The following is a 25,778-nucleotide window of genomic DNA, read 5'->3' on the forward strand; positions in this document are numbered from 1 at the left end:
ATGTAGCCAATTGGCATTAGGTCAAGTGGGAGTTTGTTAGATGTGTGCCCTAGATGCCAGATCGGCTGACACATTCCTACACAAATCTAAGGGTAAAATTATAATTTTGACTATAAATGAATAAAAAGATTATTCTTCTATCACATTGTGTACATTGTGTCTGTGATACATCCTTTGAGTTAGTGGGAATGTTAATTCATATTTTCAAGGGTTGAAAATTTAAGGCATGAATTTACATAACTAACTCATAAACTGCTCTTGACCATAGGATCATCACAAGGATGGTGATCGATTCGGAAGGTTGGTGTACGATCGCTTCCTTAAGGTAGATGAGTCTTGAGTCTATGGTGTGGAGACACCAGAGCGAGAGTACAGGTATTCATTGAGAATGAGAGTACTGAGCGTGACCACCTCGAGCAGTCATAAGGAAGTCTACCTTCTCGTCGATGCTGTAGTTGTGTGTCTAGTTCTTTGACCTGAGGTGCATTGTCGGTTCACCTTGAGTGTGTTATAATTTGACTACACCATAACTCGATCTCCTAGCCATCCGAAATCCTGAGGTGTATGTTGGCTGTAGCATATTCATTATAGGAACCAGATCGTATCAAGATGGGATCTATCAACCTCGGTGATGAGAGGAGTAGTCCTATGGTGATCGAAAGATCGAGTCCTTAAGCCCATGGCCATGGCAGAGTGAAATAATGGAAAAAAGTTTTTCATTGGGGTTTCACATCGGACTCGAATCGATCGATTGATTCATATGACTGATGTTGGGTTTGACGAGTTCACCTTAACCCTAATTCAGTCGGGACTCATGATAGAGGAACTCAATCACACAGGTAGCTTCACCGAGAGGTTCATCTTCAGTTCTGATGGGTTGCCACCATATACTGCTAGGTATCACTGGTAGATTTTGGAAGCAATTAGAATGATTTTGATGATTGATCATTCTAATTGTCTGAATCAGAAGAGTTCTGATCATTGAAAGGAGTTTCGATGATGTCGATGATGAGATCATGATATGTCTCATTAGCATACAGAATTAAACCTAACTGGGTCACACAAACAAGGGTTAGGGTCTGGATGTCATCAACTGGGCTAGCCCAATTGATTTGGATAAGATCTAATTAGGTTCAAAAAAATCGTGCTAGCACTCGATTGAGTCTAACTTTCTCCTCGTGTAATCTTTTCTATCTCTACTGAGCCAAATGTGATCTGGCTCATCCAGAGAACCTTGAGAAGATTTTTTTCAGTCTAAATGAAGTTTGTCCAGCTCAAAAAAGGCTTGTCTTAATTCATGAGATGAATTTAAGACAACACCTGCTAATTTCTAGCACCTGCCAATTTTATTTTAGGACATCTGTCAAAAGTTGACATATGGGTCTTAAATTGAAGAGAATTTATTGGAGAATTTTTATGGAGTGTCCACATGCCTATACCTAATCAAATTGGATGCCATAATCAGATTATGGCATGAGCCCAATTGGATTTAAGTGGGTGCCCCAAATGGATAAGAACCAAAGAGTCCTGATAAACTTGGACTCTTTGGCGCCACCTTATTTGAGCCTATCCATTGTTGGCGCCAACATAGGAGAGAGCATGGGAATTCTTATTTGATGTGATCAGATGACATCACTCCACCAATCAAAATTTTTTCAAAATTTATTGGAATTTTTTTGATTGGTCGAATGATGTGGCACTGCGCAGCATATAGGGTCTATATAAACCCTACTGCCTTAGGGTTTCGGGGCAGAACTTATTTTGTACAAAAAAACCTATTGGCTGCCACCCCCTCCCCTCTTCTCCATATCTCCCCTGCTCTCCTTTCTCCCCTCTTCACATCCAAGAAGTTGGACGTTCATCTGGCATAGGTGCAAGGCATGGTGATGCTTGGAACAGAAGGCTGCAGGACTTCTTTGACAGACTGCTGCTCCAACTTCAGGAAGACTTTTGAAGATCTTTCTAATCAGATTTAGATCTGATTTTTGGAGTGTAGAATCATGAGGAGAAGATGTTCCAGATCCTACCTGAGTGGATACTGGTAGAGGCTAGGTGCTTGCATGGCTACATCAGAACCTCAGGCAGTGCTGCGATCATCTACAGGGTAATTAGATTACCCTTGAGGTATGTCTATGTTTCTCATACTTTTAGATTTAATTTTAAAATTAAAATATCAGATAATAAAATTAGATCTAATAGATATTAGATCTAAAATAGTGTTGGATAAAAATTTAAAATTTATTTCGCTCCAGATTTGATGAAATCTGGAAGATCCTACACAGAAAAAAGATGATTTTTCCTTCAGGTATTGGGTTAAAAGGTTCTTGAAATGATCAAAGCACTTCCAAAAAGACTCATCCCTAAATTGATAAAATTGGTTAATTTCATTTCTTAACTTAGCTATTTTATGATGTGAAAAAAATTTTCTCAAGAAAGTTTTTACAAATCTATCCTAAGTTGTAATCGAGTGTTGGGTAGACTATATAACTATTTCTTAGTACTGTCCTTGAGAGCAAAATTAATCAGCCTAAGTTTAATAGCATCATCTGACATTTGGTATATTCTCATGGTGTCACATACTTTCTCAAATTTTCTAATAAAAATATATGCATCTTCATTATCAGTGAATTTAGGAAGCATGTTAATGATTTGAGGTTTAATTTCAAAAGTTGTTGCATTGGTTTAGGGAAGTCTAATACAAGATAGTTGGGCTGACCCAACAAGATAGCAAAGATCTTTTAGGACCTAAGGTTGATTGACTTCACTCATTGTGGACTCAGAATTTTCTTGGATTAGGGTAGGGTTTGAATCAATTCTCACTAAACGATCAGATTCTCTTTTTTAAGTTGCAATCTTGTGAGATTTTTAATGATTTTTTTTATTAGAAGAGAGAAGAGGAAGGAGAGATAGATGAGAAGAGAGTTCTAAAGATGAGTCCTAAGGAGTCCTAAATCTAGAGATAATAGGAAGAGTAAGTTTAAATTTAGTTAATAAATAAGTTATGCAGTCAATCTTAACTAAGGGTGATCCTAGATCTAGACAACTCCTAACTATCAAAGTTGTCTTTGAGTACTCTAGGTAAAAGACTAGCCACTCAACTGGTTAGATAAGTATAAGATTGATGGGGGTCCCCCCCGTTGCTTTTTTTAGACACTAACTGAGCTGGTCAGGTAAGCGAACAGAATCAATTAAATAATCATATTTCTTCAAGATGTAGTCTCTGAACCACTTTTCTAGTACCAGTCAAACTGACTAATCCTAACCTGATCCAACTCTTAAGATTTCTTGTCCTATTTAGCTCGAGAGTCCTTAGAGGCCAACATCTAATTGATTTTAAGTTAAAGTTTAGGTCAATATAATATGTAGGATGATGGTTTGTGGGTTAAGAAAGGGTGATGAAATCTTCACCTTATCTTATTTAGGATTTGTGCCCTTAAGATGTTTTATGAAATTATGCAATGCAAGAAGAAAAGATGGCCAGATTTGGTAGTTAGTCAAGAGTAAATTGATTTGTTTCACTTTCTAGGTTTTATGATTAAGTATCTAATTTCTTAAGTAGATTATGAGGTGTCAATGTAGAGATTTTTTTTTAAATAATCGTGCCTAGTTCTCCGACAATGGCATCAAAATTTGATCGCTATCATAGGTAGTCAAGAATAAAAATCAACTCAAACTATATAGATAGGGTGAGTCGGGATCATTTTCATGAAGATTTAGGGCGATTATCTTTTTCTTTTAAGAAAAAATAAAAGAGAATTAATTGTAGAAGGATTAAAAAGAAATAGAATAGTAAAAATTAAATTAAAAATATAAATTAATTTATAAAAAAATAATTCAAAAAAATAATCCAGGAATTCTGAATCCATCATACAAATTAGATTTATTTTTTTTCTTATATTGTAAATAATAATTCTTGTGATTAAGGTATTAACATAGCTTATCTCTAAGAGATACGGACTGTATCAGTAGATTACAGCTCATCCTGTTGGAGTATAAACTATCTAAATTTAATTACAAAATATAAGATTTAATCTAACATACCACGATCTATCTCTCTTAGGCACATACCGTATCCAGAGATCACGATGTGCCGGTGAAGGGTATAGTTCATGTAGGTTAGATCAATACCTCAGAAAAATAAAAAGATATGAAATAAAAGTATAATTTTATTGCATAAAAATTAAATATATAAAAAAAAATAAAAACTCATTTACAGACTTCATCGTATTTCTGGATTGAAGAGATTTAGCCACGCATCAAGATCTCTAGCTTTATGATCTCCTAATATTTGATACCTAAAGCTCCTTAATTTTTTTTTCTATTTTTTTCTTATTTTTTCTTTAATTTTTTCTTCTTTCTACACTTATTCTTGGTTCTCCTATTTATAAGTAAATTTTTTACTTTTTTTTTATCACAAAAGGAGTCCCAAAATCCATAGAAATCGTATTATACTCGTATAAATTAATTCTGATCGTCAGATTGCCTTTGAACCACCTAGATCAGAACAAAATCTGATGTTTTAATCCTTATCAAAGTTGGATGCATTTCTGACCGTCCGATCGTGCTTCAGATGGGAATCAGCCGTCGGATCATGCAAAATCATTCCTATTCAAAGTTGGGAGCCACCACAGCCGTCGGATCATATGATAGATTTGATCTGGACTATCGATCAGTGAAAAAAAGCCTTCCTTCCATCGTGGACCATGCCTATAGACTGCGAACTATTTCTGTAGATCGCGAACTTGATTCTATGGACCGACCGACCGATCCACCGTGCATCGAAGGTAATTTTTAATATTTTTTAAGATATTTTGGCTCTATTTTCACTCTAATTTTTGCCTGAAAAATAAGAAAAGATATGTATTAAATTTTTTAAAAATTTTATATTATTTTGGTGCTTAAATTACTCAATTAAATCAACATCTATTTTTTATAAATATGCTCTAATTTTATATTTTTTTAAAATTATTTATGTTTGTAAGAAAATCTCATTTATTTATGAAATTAGGTTTTTAAGAAGATGTTAGAACCATAAATTATCAAATATACCTTCAATAAATATAAAAATATATCACTTATCACAAACAAAGAGTAAATCCTAAGCCTAGAGAGACTAATCCTCATCGAATGGAAACTTGATGATAAGTTCAAAAGATGAGGAAGAGGGTGCTGAGTGCCAGGTTTTGCTTCAGATCCTTGCAAAGGGCCCAGGATGGACAGGAGAAAATTCAGTGCCAGGTCTAATTGAGACACTGAAGGGGGACTTGGCTGTAGATGGGTGGGCTGACCAGTGGAAGGTCTAGGCTAGGTAGGCTGGCTAGTGGATAACTGACCCATGAGCTGACTAATCTATGCCTCGATCCATCGAAGTGCAATGACGAAGATCTCCATACTGCCGTGCTATGAAATGATAATTTCTTCAACTCTTCTTACAATTTTGACAGCTTCTGTAGTCAATCGCTCAACATTATGAGATAACTTAGATGTTCTACTCTGAGTCTTTTCCAAGATTTCTAGCCTTTCATATAGATTGCTAATCTGCTAGCTAAGCATATCAAGATATCCCTCAGATGACACTCTATCTCCTTAAATTGTTGCAAAGCTGTACGCAGTGTCTCCATACTCTCAGGTCATGAACTGATGGCACCGTCAGTCCTTTTGTTCAACCTAGCTGCCTCCTGAACTAATGAAGTAATATGATCTGAGGCATCAGTCCTGTGGCTCTTACCCTCTCCAAACTCTCAAGTCTCAGGGTAAGCCGAAGTATGTCACCATGGAGCTGTTGAAACTGTGACTGAGTATCCTCTCGAAGCTCATTGTGGCTTTGAAATATTTGAGACTTGAGATCTACAAACATTTTGCCTATTCGCTCCATAATCTGATCCACACCAGCCCCCTCTATAGAAATGGTCTGATGCATCCATGGGGTGTGGGGTGAAGCTGGAGCAGGAGAATGCTACGGTGCTATTGGAGGGCGTGTTGAAGAGGGGCCTGCTACTGAAGGTGAGCCAAGTGCAGCAGCTGAAAAGGGAGGAGAGGGTGGCCCCTATGGCTCAAAGTCATCTAAGTGCTCTCCCTCTTCATCCTCAACTTCTTTTCTAGCCTGCTCCTGTTCTGACTCCATCCGAACCTATCTACCCTGAACCTTATAAATCTTTATGCATGGCAATGTCTTGGCATTATAGTAATCAGTACACATAAGTTCCCTAAAGTCCTTACCTACCAGATTGACTCCAAATTCTCTAAAGATGACGGTAAATACCATACTGTAAGAGAGGCATGCTTTGGATCGGTTTGTTGCATCCTTAATCTGATGGAGCATCATCGATGGGAGGTTCATTTGAGCTCCTATAATGATGTAGTACATCATAGCCAACTCCTTCTTTGCTATCCAATCATGCCGATCAATCTTTGGGAAGAAAATGTGACCTACTATACTGTGCAGTAGTCTCATTTCTGCTGACAACTATTTGGCACTCACAAGCTCAATCTCTCCAATATCATCTCTCTCTAGTACAACTTTCAAGGCATGAAATCAGTCACTCAAGATAATTAGATCGCTGATGCTGGTCCTGGAAACCTCCAAAGTCTGCCCTAACTGCCTTTCAAATAGGGTGATCTTAACACCCTTTACTATGGACTCAAATGTCTCTCCACCATCCCTAAGATTTTCAAAAAACTCACGAATAAGGTTAGGATAAGTGGGTACCTCTAAAGAACAGACTTTTTTCCAACACTGTTGGTGGATCCACGATCCAATCTGGAAGTGTTCCACTTCAAAAAACTCAAAATCTACCTTCCGACCCATTTTGATAACTCAGGTACCCATGAACAGTCGAGGCAGAGGAGGAGAAGAGTGGGAAGGAGCATATGGTCCTTCAGAACCTTCCTGCCGATGCTTCACCCTTTTCTCGACTGATCGTGAATCTCTTTGGTGCTTGCTCGTGATAGACTTTGATTTGGGAGCCATGACGGTCAATGCTCTTTAAAAATTGAAATGGAATAGAAATTTGAGGGGGTTTGGAAGGAGAATGGAGAGGTCTCAGAGGGTTTGGAGTGAGTGGACTCGAAGAACAATAGGAGGGTAAAGGCATGGGTCTAATGAATCGTTCGATTAAAAATGTGATCTCGATGAATGAGTCGACTCAAAAACTCTTCGAGTCAACTCAATTTTTAAGTCGACTCAAAACTCGACTCGAGTCGATTCAAGTACAATCTCAAAATAGAAAAGATTACAAAATTTCCAAAATGGCTTTGAGGCATTTTGAGATGACTTGAATCAATTAAAAATTATTAAAAAGCTTAAGATAAATCAATCAAATCTAAAGGGAGAAATCAATAATTGAGTTAGCTAGATAGGGTCCTTAGAGAGAAATGAAAAGATTTTTAGGGCACACAAGAAACATTGATTCAAGAAGTTTTAAGTTTAGACTAGCTCAGTCTAAGATGAAAGATCTAATCTGAATGATAACAAATATCTAGATCTCTTCTAATGATGCTGAATTTTTTTTCACTAAGTGGTTTGGTAAAGATGGCAGCTAATTGTTTATCGGTGGATATGAATTCAAGCATTACATCACCATTTTGAACATGATCTCTTATAAAATTATGTCTTATTTCAATTTGTTTCGATCTTGAGTGTTGAATTGGATTGTTAGTTAAATTGATTATACTTGTGTTGTCACATCTTATTAAAATTTTATTAAGTTTAGTGCCAAAATCTTCAAGTTGTTGTTTGATCCATATGATTTGAGCACAATAACTCTTTGCAGTAATATATTCAACCTCCATCATAGATAATGCCACTGAGTTTTATTTCTTGCTAAACCAAGAGATCAAATTAACTCCAAAAAATTGATATGTTCCATATATGCTTTTTCTATCCAATTTACATTCAGTAAAATCTGCATCAGAGTATCCAATTAACTCAAAAGGTGACAATCTATCATACCATAAGCCTACATTAAGTATGCCAAATAAGTATCTAAAAAGTTTTTTAACAGCAAGTAAATGAGATTCTCTAAGATTTGATTGATACCTAGCACACATGTAAATAGTAAATATAATATCTGGCCTACTTGCAGTAAGATATAGTGGAGAGCTTATCATACCTCTATATAATTTATTATCTACTTTCTTATCTCTTTCATCTTTGTCAAGCTTACAGGAGGGACTCATAGGTGTACCAATCGATCTTGAAGTTTCCATTCCAAATTTCTTGAGTATTTTTCTTGTGTATTTTATTTGGTTGAGGGAGATATATCTTCTTCACTTTGCTTGATTTGGAGTCCGAAAAAGAAGTTCAGCTCTCTCATCATGCTTATCTCAAACTTACCCTGCATAAGCTTAGCAAATTTTTGACAAAAAAATTCATTAGTAGCATCAAAGATAATATCATCTACATAGATTTGTACCATCAATAGATTATTATCCTTTTTTCAAGAATAATATTTTATCAATATTTTTTTAATGAATTTATTATCTAACAAAAATTTACTTAACCTTTCATACTATGCACGTGGGGCTTGTTTTAGTCCATATAAAGCTTTATAAAGTTTAAAGACATGGTTTGGAAATGCATAATTTTTAAAATTGGATGGTTGTTCAACATACACTTCCTCAATCATATAACCATTAAGAAATATACTTTTAACATCCATTTGATATAATTTGAGTTCATAAAATACATAAATGCAAGTAGTAGCCTAATTGCTTCTAATCTAGCTACTGAGGCAAAGATTTCATCAAAATCAATGCCTTCCTCTTGGTTGTATCCTTTAGCCACTAATCTAACTTTATTTCTAATAATGGTGCCATGTTTATCTAATTTATTTCTATACACCCATTTAGTTTCAATTAGAGGATGTTCATTGGGTCTATCAACTAGTGTCAAAATTTTATTTCTCACAAATTGATTTAATTCTTCTTGCATAGTATTTATCTAACAAGGGTTATTTTCAACTTTTTCTATTATTTTAAGTTTAATTTATGATATAAAAGCTAAATAATTATTAATATTTCTAAGATAAGATCGAGTTCTTATCCTTTGTAATGGATCACCGATAATAAGATCTTTAGGATGTCCATGTGCATACCTCCACTCTTTTGGTAGTTCTTCTCTTGGACTTAGTGTGGGCTCTTTATCCTCCTCTTCTTCATCCTCTTTTCTTGGATCTTCTTCATTGTATTGAGAAAAATCATCCCTTAGTATGAGACTATCCATCTTGTTATTAAGAATACTTGCATCCTCATCTAAAATATCATTTTTTTAGAAGATTTATCATTAGATTCATCAAAAACTATATGGATAGATTCTTCAACAATAAAAGTTCTCTTGTTGAAGACTATATACCTAGTTTGATATAGAGTATCCTAAGAGGATACCCTCATCCGATTTGCTATCAAAATTTTCTCAATTATCTTTTCTATTATTTAGTATAAAATATCTACAATCAAAAATATGAAAATAGTTTATGTTTGATTTTTTTCTTTCCAAAGTTTATATGGTGTTTTCTTTAGAATAGGTCTAATTAACACATGATTTAAAATATAACAAGCAGTATTGTTACCTTCCATCAAAAAATATCTAGATAAATTACTTTCACATAACATGATACGTGCCATTTCTTGTAATATACAATTTTTTCTTTCTACCATCCCATTTTGTCAAGATATTCTAGATGCAAAAAAATTATGATCAGTTTCTTTATCATTATAAAAATTTTTAAAATACTAATTTTCAAATTCGATGTCATGATCACTACGAATACATACAATGGATTTGTTCTTTTTATTTAAAATTTTTTGATAAAATTTGAAAAATACATTGAAAGCTTCATCTTTTTGTGCTAAAAATATTATCCATGTAAATCTTAAAAAATTATCTATAATTACAAGACCATACTTCTTACCTCCTAAGCTAGTGGTCTTTGTGGATCCAAATAAATCCATGTGAAATAATTCTAGAAGTCTAGATGTTGAAACCATGTCTTTTGGTTTGAAAAAATTTTTAGTTTATTTTTTTAATTGACACATATTACAAATTCTATTCTTTTCAAAATTTAATTTTGGTAGGCCTTTAATAAGATTTTTGTTAATGAGTTTTGAAAGTAAATCCATGCTTGCATGACCTAATCTACGATGTCATAACCAACCAGTCTCATTAACTTTGGTATCCATTGCAATAAGACATTGACCATTTTTCATGTGAAGATCATCTAGATCTACCATGTAGACATTGTCATGTCTATGTCCAATGAACATGATGTCATTATCATTGGGACTAAATACTATGCATAATAAAAACTTAAAAGTTACTTCAAATCCTTTATCACAAAATTGGTTAATTCTAAGTAAATTATATTTCAATCCATCAACTAATAATATATTTTGAATAAAAATGGAGAAAGTGATATGAATGTTACCAACACCAATGATACGCTCTTTTTCATTATCTCCAAATGTAACCACTCCATTTTTAAGTTCAAAAGTGATAAATTGAGATTTGTCACTTGTCATATGCCTTGAACAATCACTATCAAGACATCAAAGCCTTTTCTCCTTTCGGACTGTAAGACACTCCTGCATAGAAAAATCAAAGAGTTTTTTGGTATCTAAGTCATCTTGGGTCCTTTAGGGTACTCATGATTCCTTTTGGAACCCAAACTATTCTAATCATTTTTTTATTTAATTTTTTAAAATCATAAGCACAGGATTTATGTCCAATTTTTTCACAACAATAGCATGAAACATTTGAAGTAGGATTTGTTGAAGCTTTAACAAACAGATTTTCAGTAATTTTTGCTTCTTTTGTGGTTTAAATCCTAATCTGGCCTAATTAAAAATAGCTCTTTGTTCATTCAATAATATATGTAGTTTTTTGGAGCTATTAGTAAATTTCTCTATAAATGGTTTAATCTTCTTTAGCTCATCACCCAATTTCTGTCACAAGTTAATGAATTAGGTTTTTCAGAAATCTATTTTTTTCGTGAATCAAATTAAGATTTTGCTTCTTTGGTTTTCTGTTTGTCAATCTTATTTTATTAAATTCAGTCAAAAGATCCATAAATACCTCTTGTAACTCATAAAAAATAAAATCTAAGAAAGTTTTAGCATTTACTTTCTCTTGATGAGCCATCAAGCATAGGTTGGTAACTTCTTATACTTCTTCATCGAAGCTTGAGTCCTCACTATCGCTTAATGTTGCCATCATTACCTTCTTCTTGACCTTCTTGCTTGATTTCTTGAGAAGAGAGCAGTCTATTTTGAAGTGATCAGACTTCTTGCATTCAAAGCATATGGAAAGCTCCTTGTCTTTCTTCTTCTCCTTATCTTTGCTTGGTTCTCTTTTAAATGGTCCTCTCTTAAAATTCTGCTTCTTTCTTTTTATGAATCTCTTGAACTTCCTTGCCATTAGTGCCAAATCATCTTCTTCCTCTTCTTCGTCGGATTCTTCACTATCATCATCCTTGGAGGTTGTAGTCTTGAGAGCTATGGTCCTCTTCTTTTTAGTTTCTTCCTTTACATTTTGCCTCATGGTTAACTCATGAGTTATTAAAGACCCAAAGAGTTCTTTTAATAGTAGCTTGTTGAGGTCTTTGGCTTCTTGAATGACAGTGATTTTTGCCTCTCAAGCTTTTGGAATTGATCTAAAAATTTTACGAACAAGCTCATTATTAGTATAAGATTTTTTCAAGCTTTTCAAACTATTTATAATATCAGTGAATCTAATAAATATTTTAGAAATAGATTCATTTGCTTTTATTTTAAATAATTCATATTTATGCACAAGCATATTTATTTTGGACTCTTTTACTTGATTGGTACCTTCATGGGTGATCTCTAATCTATTCCAAATCTCTTTAGCTGATGTACATATAGAAATTTTATTAAACTCATTAGAATCTAATACATAATATAGAATATTCATGACCTTAGTATTTAATTCTATCATTCTCATGTCATGCTCATCCCAATCCTCTTCGAATTTGAAAATTTCACTACCATCTACTTTGATTGTGGGAATGTGGGGGCCTTTGATTATAACTCTCCAAAATTGATAATCAAGTGCTCAAATATAAATACGCATGCATACTTTTCAATAAGTGTAGTTTGTTCTATTAAATAAAGATGGACGGTTGGTCGATTGCCCTTCGGTAAGGGACACACTCATTTAGATTATTTGACCTTAATTTTTTATTGTTAAATCAAATATAACTGAGTAATAGGCTCTGATACCACTTGTTACCCAGTAAGACAACCCAAGAGAAAAAGATGAATTGGATTTTTCAAAATTTATACAAGTAGTATGCTGTTTTAAAAACTAATGAAATTTTGATGAGTACAAAATTCAAGTATATAGAAATATAAAATATAAAAAAACTTTAAAAAAAAATATAAGTACAAACACACACGTATATAGTGGTTCGATGCTCCTTGCACCTCTGTCCACTACCCAAGACCTACTTGGAAATTTCACTATAATCTGTCCAAGATTATAGCCGAATAGTTTCACAGATTTACTATTCAAAATTTAGTTGATTTTATACCGGATCACTAACCACAACCAATCCCAAGTCAACCCTTAGCTTACAATTCAATTTTCAGGCTTGGATGAGCCTATCTCCTTACTTCAAAACCCAATTGAAGCAAGTTACTAAGAAGAATGATAGAAAATAGAACAATAAAACATAAAAGCTCCTTTAATTAATAGATTGGGAGTTGATAAAGCTTGTCTATTGAGTACTTGAATGCTTACAGTTAAGGCTCTTGAATATTCCTTCAATGTTCTCACAAAAGTCAAAAAAAAGTAGGTTGGAGGTTGGTGAACTTTTTTGAACACAATAAATTCTAAAAAGTCACTCTTTTCAACTTGTAATGGTATGAACAGTTTTTTCCTTTGTTTATTTGATTTTTTTTTATATTTGAATGATTCTCACCAAGTTTTATGTTGATTGAGCCCAAAACTAACTGTTTTTACCTATTGGAGATGAAATATAGCTGTTGGAGGAGTTTTGGACAAAATCTAATCCACTACAGAACTAGTTGTTAAAAGCTATCAGAGCTCTTCGAGTCGACTCGACCTGACTTTGAGTTGACTCGACTATTTTTTGGGTCGACTTGGATGATTCTCGAGCAGACTCATTTTTAGTCAATCGAAATATGTCTCTCTGTAAAATTATGTTCACTGAGACAGAATTGACTCAATTTTGTTTTGAGTCGACTTGGTTTCAGACTGTAGAAACTGGTTTTTTATTTTCTAAGACAGAGTTAGCTCGACTTAGTTTCGAGTTGACTCGATACCATGCCATTTCTACATGCCATTCCAAAAATGTGTCAGAGTCGACTCTATTCCATCTTGAGTCAACTCAAACTTCTTCAAATGATCTTTTTGCATGAGATTTGACTACAACTTATGTCTAATTAGCTCAAGAAGTTCTCATTTAGTTTCAATAGTGCTTTGCATCTGTAAAAATATTCTTAGATAAAACATAAAAGATATTAGTATCCCTTTATGCTTCAATATTTGGTCATCATCAAAATTATCCCTTGGATCAATAACTTCTCGAACAAACCCCACCTTCAGAAGCTTGTCAACCTCTTCTTGTATTGCCTTTTATCGCTCGGGAGCAAAGTTGTGCTTTTTTTGTCTGATCGGATGGTGCTTCGTATCCACATTGAGCCAATGTACTATAATCTCTGGGTTGATACCTGGCATATCAAAAGTCGACCAAGCAAACACATCTGCATTAACCTAGAGAAAAGAGGTGAGGTGCCGATGATCCTCTTCATATAAATTTAAGCCGATCTTGACAATTTTGTTTGGATCATCGTCAATTAGCATTGGGATGAGGTCTTCCATTGGTTGACCTCTCTGTTCAGTTAGCTCATCTCGTACGTCAATGTCATCTGTCGATTGTTCCATTGGTGATGCTCTGTGTAAAGTTGTCATGTAATATTCTCTTGCTAATTGCTGATTTTCTCAAAGCTCACCGATCCCATAAGGAGCAAAAAATTTTACCGTCAAATGATAGGTCAACACTATAGCTTCGAGAATATTTAACTCTAGCTGACCTAAGATAACATTATATACTGACGGACTCTTTACTATGAAGTAGTTTATTTCAACGATAGCCTATTTTGGAGCTCATCTAGCTATCATGGTGAGGGAGATAGTTTCCTCCACGGGGACCGTGCTATCTGAGAACCTGATTAGAGGTGTGCTTCTCTTCACCAACCATTCAGAATTTAGTTTCATCTGAACAAATGCATCGTAAAATAAAACGTCTACTGAACTTCCATTATCAACTAAAACTCGGTGTACATCATAATTAGAAATGTTCAAGGATACAACTACGGGATCATCATGTGGATATTTTATTCCTGTCAGATCGGCTTCGAAAAAGGTGATTTCATCGCCAGTCTTTCTCTTCTTTGGTTCTTTTTCTTCAGCTCAGCTCGGTTTGGTGGTACCGTGGCCGAGCTGCCCCCTAAAGATGGTACGGATCTCTTCTGCTATTGGTTGATTTCTGTGAGGATCTTTTGACTGAGGAGGCTCACTGCGTGGGTTCTCCAGGATTCGCCATTTATCAACATAGCACTGAAGACATCCCCATCAGATGAATGCTTCTATCGCTTCTCTGAGCTGCCAGCATTCCTCCGTATCATGCCCATGGTATCAGTGGTACCTGTAATACTTGGGTTCCTTGCTCGCATCGGAGCAGTCATCCTTCTTTGCATGGGAAGCTCTTCTTGGCATTCTATTTTCATGAGTATCTGGGCTCGAGAGGTGTTCAGCAGGGTGAAGAGTGAAATCTCTGTGGGGGGTTCTAGATCGGCATTGTCCTGTGGGAGATCTAGCTTGGTTTCTCCGAGATGGAGTTTGAGAGCATCGAAGCCTTTGTTCAAAGCGTCGACGCTGCACTCATTGATAATCTTTTTTTTTGTCCAATATTCAGCTATGATCCGCTGCCAAGGTTCTCCCCTTAATAATCCTAGGCTTCCTCGACTTGGGCATACCTCTCCGCTCGCTCCAATATTTTTGTGAAGTCCTTTAAATATTTCTTGTTAAGCGAGAAGAGGAGGTCATTCTAAAGAAGCCCAGCTTTAGTGCGGTCATTACAACGGATTGGTCCAAGTTTCGCACCTCCAAAGTCACGGTGTTGAAATGATTGATGTAGTCTTGAAGTGGCTCATTCTCCCATTGCTTTATGCTGACAAGGAAGTTTGAGTTGCGACACTGCCGATGACTGCTGATGAGGTGGGCAACAAATATTCGACTTAGCTGATGAAAGGAGTCTACAGTGTTTGATTGCAAACTCGAATACCAATGGTGGGCAGCCTTCTTCAGGGTCGAGAAAAAAGCTCGGCAGAGGATCGCATCAGTTGCCACTTGTAGGAGTATGAGAGATTTGAAATTTTTCAAGTGATCCACTGGATTGGCAGTTCCATCGTACGGCTCCAACTGTGGCATCTTAAATCAAGGAGGCAAGGGTTCGCTCATGATCTTCTAAGTGAATGGCAGGTCAGTGTTGAAACCCAAATTGATGTCTGGCCACTGTGGTGCTTGTAGCATATCGATCCGTTGCTGCATCTCCTGGAGCCCCCTTTCTAGGTCATCATCTCGAGTTGGTCGATGATGAGGAGGCAAATGGTCGGTGTCAAGTCCCTTCTCGAGATCGGAGTGGATGACCGCCTATGACCGTGTCGGGTTGGGCTATCAGGATGGCTAGGACAGCTGCCATCCATCCTTGGGCTATTGGGAGCTCGGTCCGCCAATCTTCCTCTGGCCAGCTATGGATTCTCGAGGGCGAGACAACACTCGGTGTTGTATTGCATCCCTCTGACTGTAGCTGAAAGAGCCTGCATCTACTGGACGAGACTGTTGTACTGATCTTGCAAGACCACTGGTGCAACGGATAGATTCTCCTGGATCGGTGGTGGCGGCATGTTCTCCGATGGGACGTTATTGGCCTGCCCACCATTAGAATGGTACGATGCGTTAGATGCACCCCTTCGTATCTTTATGGCGATCCACGGCAAAACTCTCTTTTCTCAAAACAAAACCCTGAAGTTAGTTAGGGTCCTTCCTCTAGCGCCAAATGTTGCTCCTGATTTTCATACTTGAGATCAGACAGTCGAGGTGAAGATGGCCGAAGTGACGCTGTCACTGAAGCTCCACTCGAATACTTGCAAAAAGTCCTCATCGGGATGTTCTTCGATGAAGACCCTCCGATGTTCAAGTTAGGAGATGGAGAACAACGAGAAGGAGAAAATGGGAGTGGAGAACTTACTTCGAGGGTCTCTGTGCTCCTTTATTATAGTAGAGGAATCAAAGTTGTATACATCTCGAAGTCGTGATAGCTTTCCAGATTTGGTGTGTGGATTGATTTGGAAAAGTTATTTCTTTTTGTGGGAGACTCGATCGTGGAAGAATCCTACTTTACCTGAATTTTTTCAATTTTGGAGAGGGAAGTGGATCTATCAGTGAAGAGCTTAGCTCGGCTATGGATAAGCTAAAATAGATCATCCAAAGCCGAGGTTTTGGAGACTATGGAGCGTGCATTTTAACCTCGGGTGATTTGGAATTAGTTGGCTATGGACAAGCTAAAATTGATCGTCTAAGGCCGAGGTGAAATCATCAACAAGGGCTGAGGCAGATAGCAGCCACAGCCAGCTTGATAGAGTGTACCCAATAATCTTCATGACTACTATATGCACGTGATTTGACAAGCGTCTATCTCCCATAGATTGGTCGGAGCCGAGGATACTTTCAGCCGAGGCTAAGGTGTAGATCTACAACACTGATGATGAGGTCGGAACCCTATGTATAGATCAGCGGCCGATGTATAGGTTGGTGGCCGATGTGTAGATCGATCATGATCGAAGTCTATCCATATCTTTAGGTTGGGCATCAGGGTTTCACCCAGAACACATTCTATTTCCATTTGAAATTAATATTTAATGGGAAACGCATGCGGCCATAGTTGCATGGTTATGCTGCCCTAATTTTAAAGTTTTCTTGCACTTGGTCGGAACTGCAGCTTTGACCCGATCTCTTGGTTGTTAACCAACTTCTGTTCTTTAAACAACTCGGGATCAAATGCCACGGAAATGGATCGCGTGCGGACCAGCAGATGAAGCGAGTCATCAACTATTTCCTTAAATCCAGCCCTTTCTGACTCCTCTGCTCACACGTGTCTCCACTTCCAAGAACCTCGACGCGAAGACTGGCACGTGCCATGAATTATTCCCCGTGCACCAAGCGCCAAATCCTCCCCTCGATCCTATATATAACTCAGCATTCCATTCTTATGCTACGTCCAAATACACTACGAGGGAGAGGGAGTGACCGAGTGAGGATGGCTTCGAATCAGGGGATGAGGGATGGGTACAGCAGCGATATCCGGCGGACGGAGGAGCACGTCGGTGGAGATACGCGGGCTATCCAGGAGCAGCACCGCAGCACCACCGGTGCAGGTGGCCACCGGGAGGAGCACCATTCCATCACCGGCATGCTCCAGCGCTCCGGCAGCAGCAGCTCCAGCTCTGTATACAAGATCTCTCTCTTTTCTATCTGTCTCTATCTAGAATGATTAGGATTATGTGCCACTGCCATCTTACTAGTATCTTGGTAATTTAATCTGCACTATGATTAAGTTCATTTTAATTAAAACTTTGCTGGGAGTCTTATCGTAAATGAATTCACGTTGACGAGTTAAAGAGAGTGGTATAGTTTATAGTAGGTACAGTGCGATACATGCCACGATTTAGTTTGCGTATATTTGTGCTGGTGCCATGTCATGTCACATTTAGACGTCTGCAACAACAGTCATAAAAAATTTAAAAGAACCTGATGGGATGTGAATCCATGATCTATAATCAGTATAGGAAGGACTAGTAAGCCATGGTCAATATATATAGATATATATCAGCAGAGATGGGCAATCAATCTAGTGCAGGACACAATTTTATGCATGCTCTACTTTCATATGTAGGATCCAAAATTATGAATGCAAATATGTATGAACAACCAATCCCAGCATCTTGGATAAGTGTTCTAGAGATATGAGGCAAAATTGTGAACATTTTTACTTTTAAAAGCAAGATAATTTGATGATCTTTCCTACTTTTGGGCAGTCGGAAGATGATGGGCAGGGGGGCCGAAGAAAGAAGAAAGGCATGATGGACAAGATCAAGGAGAAGCTGCCCGGTGGACACCACACGGAGGAGCACAGCCATGCCGGCTCCAATGTCCACCATGAGGTGCACCATGAGGCGCACCCTGAGATGTATCATGACCACGAGAAGAAGGGCATGATGGAAAAGATCATGGACAAGCTGCCTGGCCACCACTAAGATCCGCTTAGTTTTGATGGCCTTTGTTGATTCATTCGAGAGTTGGAGAGCTGAGAAATAAAGAAAACCGTGTTCCAGTCCACGTAACAGGTGTTTTTGTTGTGTTTCTTTTTCGGCCTTCTTTGGGCTAATATGAAAGCCTTCTTGTTTTTTTTGCTTTTCATGCGGAACAAGTACTTTCCCACTTGCATTGTTGCTTTCTCTTTATACTATTGCAAGCAAAACATTGCTTTAGATCGTCTCCTGTAATTTTTCTACATATTTTCAGCTCCCACAAATAAATTGTTTGCGTGGATTCATTTCAGTATGCTTAGATCCTCAGCTGATTCGTTCATACTATGGTGCTGATTTCAGAGTGACATCCCACCTTGAATATATTCACAGTACAAACGACATCCGACCCCGAGAATCTCTTGCAAATCAATGCGACCGCCGGTAGGTGTAAGATATCTATGAAAATCCAGCTTCTCTTAAGACTTCCCCCGGAGCGCCCTATGACAACTCAGGTTTTTTAACTAAAATATCTCAAAATAATCGTTGAACTTAAAGAAATAATCTCATCGTGAACTCCTGATGTATTAGCTGCTAATTAAATAATTAAGATAACCAAACCTTTCTGCTTCAAGGTCTTCCATAGTCTGCTTGTCCATTATTGTCTCGCTTCAGTTGATTTGGAAACTGAAAGCAACATCGAGTCACTTAAAAAGGTAAATGGACCAGGCAGCCACAATAAGAAATTATAGGAAAGGTGTCGTGTTTCCTCCATCCTTGATCTATATAAAATTTTTATAGTCAGATCGACCTCCATCCTTGATCTATATAAAATTTCTATAGTCAGATCGACCATAAAAAAAAATTAAAATCAGATCGATCATAAAAAAATTATAATCAGATCGATCATAAAAAAAATTATAATCAGATCGATCATAAAAAAAATTATAATCCGACTTGCTATGAAAACATCCATCAAAAAATGAATAACCGCACGTACGTAAACGCACATGTTACAATATTAAAAAATAAATAAATAAATAAACTCTAAAAATATTTAAACAGTTTAGATAAACATCATATAATTTTTTTTTTATGAATATTCTAATATATACACACGACAGACGATAACGGTTCGATCATAATTTCTTTCATGATCGGTCTGATTATAGAAATTTTATCCCCCAGATCTAACCATATTCACAGATAGAATCCATAAAAACTAGTGTGTTGCAAGTAGATCTGCAAGAGAGGAGATGCTAAACTAATCTTTTATTTATCAACAGCAGCATACAAGAGACATAAATGAACAGATAGCTCCACTACAATTGGTAATCACCCAAGAAAAAACGCATCCTACTTTATACAGGACTATACAAAACCCCATATAAAAACGTTGGGTGAAACCAACTCTTATCAATAAAAGCAGTCACAAGTCGAGGACCTATAATCCAGTGTTCCTATTAACTTCATAAATACGCGGAAAAATCTGCAGCCAATGATTCATGTACTACAAACCAAGAGAGTTGTAGCTAGCAAGGAAGCGCCGAGCATCGCGAAGCAGAAAATATAAAATTAGAGCAGCAGTTCCCACCATGCAAGCACTGAAAAACAAGCAATTCAAACCAGCAGACGAACATCCACATAACAGCCTATTGAGCCCCCTGATAACTCCCCGGGTGGAGCAGACCTTATCAACGAGACCACCAGGACTTTTTTGTGGTCTAACTGGATCAGTTGACCTTTTCTGTAGTGTCTTAGATGCAGTATGGCAAGATAGATCAGATTGATTGCCTTCAGAGTCGGAGATTGTACTGGATTCTGCACCAGGTAGGTGCTTGTTATCACCGTCATTCATATCAAGATGGCGGTCTTCTTTGACAAGTTTGATTGTCTGATTAAGAGGTCCAGGGTTCCTTGATTCCATCTTGTAAATTTGAAGTTTAATACTGTGATTTGAAATTGCAGTAGGTGGTTTTGCATGGCGCTGTCGTATTTGAATCCCTGTATCAATGTTTTCATCCTCTCTCTTTACACCTTCATATACAAAGTTGCTTACAGCAGGGGAAAGTTCATTACTTGTCATTGCAGCATCATACAGAAGAACAGAACCACCATCTATGCTTTCGAAATTGGGCTCTCCAAACATATCAAGATTGAAGTTATCAGAACCAGATTGCAGAATACTACTGATATCATCAGGTAATAGGTAGTCTTGGTCATCTGCACCAGGTGGCTGAAGACAAGATTCCACTGGCTCTTGCTTTGACAAAATAGAAGCGGGATCTGCCTGTGAAACCTTAAGAGGAAAAGAATTAGCATTCACAGGCATCACAGTGCTTTTCTGAGTGACATCATATTCTGAAGATCCAGATATATGGGCATTTAATATGGAAAGGTTTGGTCCTTTCAGATAGTTTAAAGGGTGTGCTACTTAAAACACTAAGAGCTGGATATGCAGTTCCTATTTTTGCCAGTGGTCATCATTGCTACTTTTCATGGAATGCACAATCACAGTTTTCTTTTAATAAGTAGATAGTTTCACAATTAATGATTTGATACGCTAGATAGTTTCATGATTATTTTAGATTACATGTTATTCAATAGTAGTTTATAATGGCAATTAATATACACCTACAATATGGTAGATAAGTTTAAATATTAAAGTGAGAACAGAGTTTCTTTGCATAACTAGAATAAAATAACCATCTATCATTCAGTTATGTATTTCCTGCTTCATATCTTGTTTTAAGTAATGATAATTCTTGACGGTGGCAACAGGAGCTTGGGACATACCTCTGCTTCATTGTTGCGTGCATGGATAGAGTGAATGCCATTAAAATCAGGATCATAGAGCTCTAAAAGCCATGCCTCAATATCCTCTACATTGGATGGACTTGATGATTCCTCACATGGCACTGAGCCAACCATATCTTTTGGTTGCTCTTGGACATCACTGACCATCTCGCTTTGGGTCATCTCACCTTCCAATGACAAGCCATTCCTCTTGGTTACACGACAAAGAACAAATATATCCTGCAGCATGAAGAAAGCCACATCATAAGTTTAGAGAAGCTTTGCAAGATAATTCTTAACATATAAACTTTAAAAAGACTGAGGGTGAATCCCTTTACACTCATACAAAAGAGTGCACGTGATGTAAGGACATCCATGCTTCAATAACTAGGACTCCCCCCCAAAATCAGTTTTCAAGTGATTGTAATTTTCCCATGACAAAGAGTTGCAACCAGTTGGGAATTAACTTAAAGCTTCAAGATAAGTTAGAATCATGATAAATATCTCTGTTTTTTTTTAAAAAAAAAGAAAACAAAAAATCACTTTCATGCATTTTTTGTGTGCACGCATGCACATGCATGTGCGCTTTTGCATGTGTGATAACAGAACTATGACTTGGTTGAAGACCTACATTAGATATAAATGGAAAAAAGAAAACAAGTCCATTTTATAAAAGGAGAGGGCAGTATTTGATCTTTAGAGCATTTGGATGGGACCTTGCCCAATCCTTTTATCAAAAAATAGACAGGGTTGTATTTTACGAGTTTTAAAACATTCTTCAGTTGAACTTTGTTTCTTCTATCATCTGCACAACTATTATGGTTACAAGCCTGCACCGCATTATGTTTATGGACACTTCCTCTTGGAATAGCAAATACATTTGATCTGTGCCGTAACATACCATCATGGAAATTAGAAGGCTTACCTTCATTCCAGGAGCAGTTTTACACTCATTCTCAGCTATATAATATTCATGCATGATCCAATCAGTACGCTTCCCACAAGGAGGACGGCCTTTATGGAAAACTAAAGTTTTCTTGGTACCTATAACCCGATTGTGAAGCTTGACATTCCGATCTTTACCAGTTGATTTCCAGTACCCTGCTTCTGTAGCCCTATTTGAGCGAGAACCATTAGGATACTTCCTGTCACGGGAAGCAAAGAAATGCCATTTGCTATCTCTTGTAGGAATGTGACATTTTGCTGCATGCAGATCAAAATACAAGCAAAAAGGTGAGAGATTTGGAATAATGGTATAGTATACACTACCATTCTCTATGTTCAGTAATCCTGAAATTCTTCAATGGACCAGGACAACATGCAAGAGAGACTAACACATACTAGAAGGATAATGAACTAAATTTTTTTTTCCCAAAATATTACAGCGTTCTCAATAAAACATACTACAGATTAAAATGCTAAATATGTATATAGTAGTTGCATGAAATTTCAGAAATACAAAAGCCCTTTATATGTCGATGATTGTTTGAAGCAGTTGAGACCATTAACCTGCAGTTAGACTGTAGGTCACGTTTTTAGAAAAATATTTACAGGGTATTCCACTAACTTAATCTACACTTAAAATCCACATGGAGGAAGACATATTATTGCAGATTAATTTTAAATATGTCATTCCGGTTGATTACCTGTGAAATTTTGCTTCGAGAACCCTTTAATCAAAAGACATAATAATATGACACAAGTATAGTTACCAGGTAAGTCCCATGGTTCATGCTTATATATGTCCACCTCTGGTATGATTTCAAAATCAATTTTCTGACCAAGTATCTTCTTCTTCAGATAATGAGAAATAAGTTCCACATCTGTTGGATGGAAGCCAAATCCCGGTGGCAGAGAGAAGGCACTTAATGTTTCCATTTTTCAATAGATCTGCAAATAGATAACAACAAAACAAAATCAGTGGAACCAAATTTCAGTAACACTCAGAACATAATGACAGATTAATATCCATTAAACTGAGAAAAAAACAGGCAACAGCAGGGGAAAAACTGAGAGAAAAAATGCTTTATTTCTTCATGTCAAAACCTAAATTCTAGTGCATCAGCCAACAGATCCTCCCAAACCATAACAGAAGACATCCAGCATCCATTAATAATCCTACAGCCAAATTAGTGATTTCCCAAAATCCAATCAGAAGGAAAAGTAAAGAAGAGAGAAAACCGTAGAGAGGAAAAAAAGATCTTATCTGCATCTTCCCATCTAAAGTTATTTCAAAAGGCGATTGCAATCACATATAACCCACAAAACAATGATAAAACAATGTTATGATTTAAACAAAAAAAAGCACAAATAACAAGCCTTTTCCATTATATCTATGGATATATGTACATGTATATGGGAAGAAATAACCCTAATCCACTCAGGTAGAGCCTTCAGTAAATGCTTTCGGGTAATGAACAAGGTATGACAGAACTCCTGCAACCACAGCAGTCATAACCCAACACACACATTAAAAAAAATACATATACAGATAACCAAGATTTCCTCAATCCAATGGCTAACCAATCAATATTTACCAGACAAAAAATATATATATATATTTCCTAGAAATGGTCTTATGCAGTCATAGATGTACCACGTACTATCCAAATTTGATTGGAGCAGCTTTTTCACAATCTTGAACTGTAAGTCTATTTTATATAGGATTCTCAATGAATGCCTCGTTAACTCAAATACCCATTGTTTTATTACGATTTTTTTAGTGCAACCCAGGAAACTAGGTACTATAACATTTTTCCCCCCTTTTTTCTCTCGGGAAAGCAACGTGGCTGCTATCACCAGAATTTGAACCATGGACCTCTTCCATGTGAAGAGGAACGCCAACCATCTGAATTAGGGCCTTTCTGTCTTACTAAGCTAGCACGCTTTGTGCCACAATACTTCCAAAACTATAACCGGTCATTTTCAGAATAAGTTAAATAAAGTCCTCTCATCAATCTGTTTCCAGTTGGCACTTTATAAAAATAATTTGTAACAATTGCTTAGGTGCAAAGGATTCAAAATCATGACTTTGACCTCATAGCCACACATCGCTGCACCACTTCAAACTGGCACACAGCATCAAATCTATGATCCTTTCAATCCCCCGTCTTTCTACTACAAATTCCAACAGGCATAGTTGAAGCTACAAATTCTCACATCCCCTCTACTCCAAACAGGTTGACCAGATCGGAGAGATAGAGAGTATTACATATAAAACCAAGCACTCGGCACACAGTACACCAAGTCTTCTATTATATGCGACTGCAGAAGAGGTCCATGAATCGAGCGAATAAACCAATAAGAGGAACAGAGGAAAACATACAACAACGGAAACCCCTCAACCATCGCATACCGATACGAACTATTGATTAATTAATCATAATTCATAACCCAAAGAATATATTAAGAAACTATTTTTGAAGCCGAAGCAAGTTTAGAAGCTAAGTATTTTTGGAGAAATATATCAATAAAATTAACAAAACGGAGCTCTACACTGATTCAGACCCCCAACATAACAATACGAAGAAAAATCAAAAAAAAGAATCAAGGAAACTCCAATGATTCATAGATAGAAAATTAAACAGCTGGATGATTGAATCCATGCCCAAACTCAATACTTATCAATCCAATACCCTGATGTACCCAAATATAGCCGAAGAAACCCCACAAGAACGTCTTTTAATATCTAATAATCCATTTATCGATCCACGAAAAACGAAACAAAATTGAAAACAACCAACACAAAATCTCGGAATGAAGAGCAAAAAGAACAGAAATTCTGACCTCCCACAGCGCCCACAACTGCGAAACAGAGAACCCAAAGGACGAAGACGATGGCGGTGGCGTAAGCGGTGGCGAGAGGCAGAGGAGGAGAGGAAGAAGTTGGGTTTTTTGGGGACCCAATTTCCTCTTCGTCAGCGTCGTCGGTATTTTATTTGAGCTTGAAACCGTGTGAACGGGGGAGTGTGCAATGGGTCTCTTTCGTTACGCGGTTCCGACGTGGAGGAATCCGCTTCTACACCCGGTGTGTTTACCGACCGCGCCTGTTCTATTGTTTGCGGGACTGGTTGACTTTTAGTCAACTCGCTATGTTGTATTGATGGGTTCGGTCACCGCCTACGGTTCTTTTCTCCCTCTTGACTTGTGTGCGAGAAGGAAGCTTCAAAGAAATCGCCAAGAGAAAACTTCGGATCGAAGTAGGCTCGCTCTCTCTCTCTCTCTCTCTCTCTCTCTCTCTCCATATGTAAATTCATATAAATTTATATATTTTGTTATTGTGGTACCGTTGCTCTCCCCTCCCCCCAATCCCACCGAACAATCTCAAAATATCCATGTTTTACTTGATAATGATGGTTTTTTTTTTTTTATGTCAACCAATCCATCAATGATTATGTTTGTTGGGATAAATATTAGGATAACCGATCAAGATGGCAATACCGATTCTGTTACCAACTGATGATCCAACTCGGTATTTAATCGACTATGAAGAAGGCTCAAGTAATATAGACATCAAACAGTTCGGCGTAAAATTGATATTTTTACTTGATAGTTGGCTAGACACCTACTCGGTAATTAGCCAAGTATTTGCGATCATAACTACTGAACCAAAAAAAAAGAGATCGAAAGATGGT

At 36.9% G+C, this 25,778-nt stretch overlaps 2 protein-coding genes across 3 annotated transcripts; one reads left to right on the top strand and one right to left on the bottom strand.

The window, feature by feature from the left end:
- The first annotated feature begins 17,323 nt into the window (after positions 1 to 17,323).
- On the top strand, positions 17,324 to 18,661 carry LOC105056231 (uncharacterized). The gene is made up of 2 exons (XM_010938354.3): positions 17,324 to 17,549; positions 18,139 to 18,661. Exons 1-2 carry the CDS (start codon positions 17,361 to 17,363, stop codon positions 18,355 to 18,357), a joined length of 408 nt encoding a protein of 135 aa, XP_010936656.3. The 5' UTR covers positions 17,324 to 17,360; the 3' UTR covers positions 18,358 to 18,661.
- Positions 18,662 to 19,605: 944 nt separating this feature from the next.
- Positions 19,606 to 25,085, bottom strand: LOC105056230 (NAC domain-containing protein 74). 2 transcript variants are annotated; one of them, XM_010938352.4, is made up of 5 exons: positions 24,931 to 25,085; positions 22,857 to 23,034; positions 22,070 to 22,347; positions 21,145 to 21,384; positions 19,606 to 20,638 (listed from the first exon to the last, which is right to left on the bottom strand). In XM_010938352.4, the coding sequence occupies exons 2-5, from the start codon at positions 23,020 to 23,022 to the stop codon at positions 19,859 to 19,861; spliced, it is 1,464 nt and encodes a 487-aa protein (XP_010936654.1). In that variant the 5' UTR covers positions 23,023 to 23,034; positions 24,931 to 25,085; the 3' UTR covers positions 19,606 to 19,858. The 2 variants fall into 2 exon arrangements, with proteins under 2 accessions (XP_010936654.1, XP_010936653.1); XM_010938351.4 differs by having other exon boundaries at positions 19,606 to 20,647.
- Between the last annotated feature and the right edge of the window lie 693 nt (positions 25,086 to 25,778).

Source organism: Elaeis guineensis, chromosome 13 (genome assembly GCF_000442705.2).
Source record: "Elaeis guineensis isolate ETL-2024a chromosome 13, EG11, whole genome shotgun sequence".
Lineage (NCBI taxonomy): Eukaryota > Viridiplantae > Streptophyta > Magnoliopsida > Arecales > Arecaceae > Elaeis > Elaeis guineensis.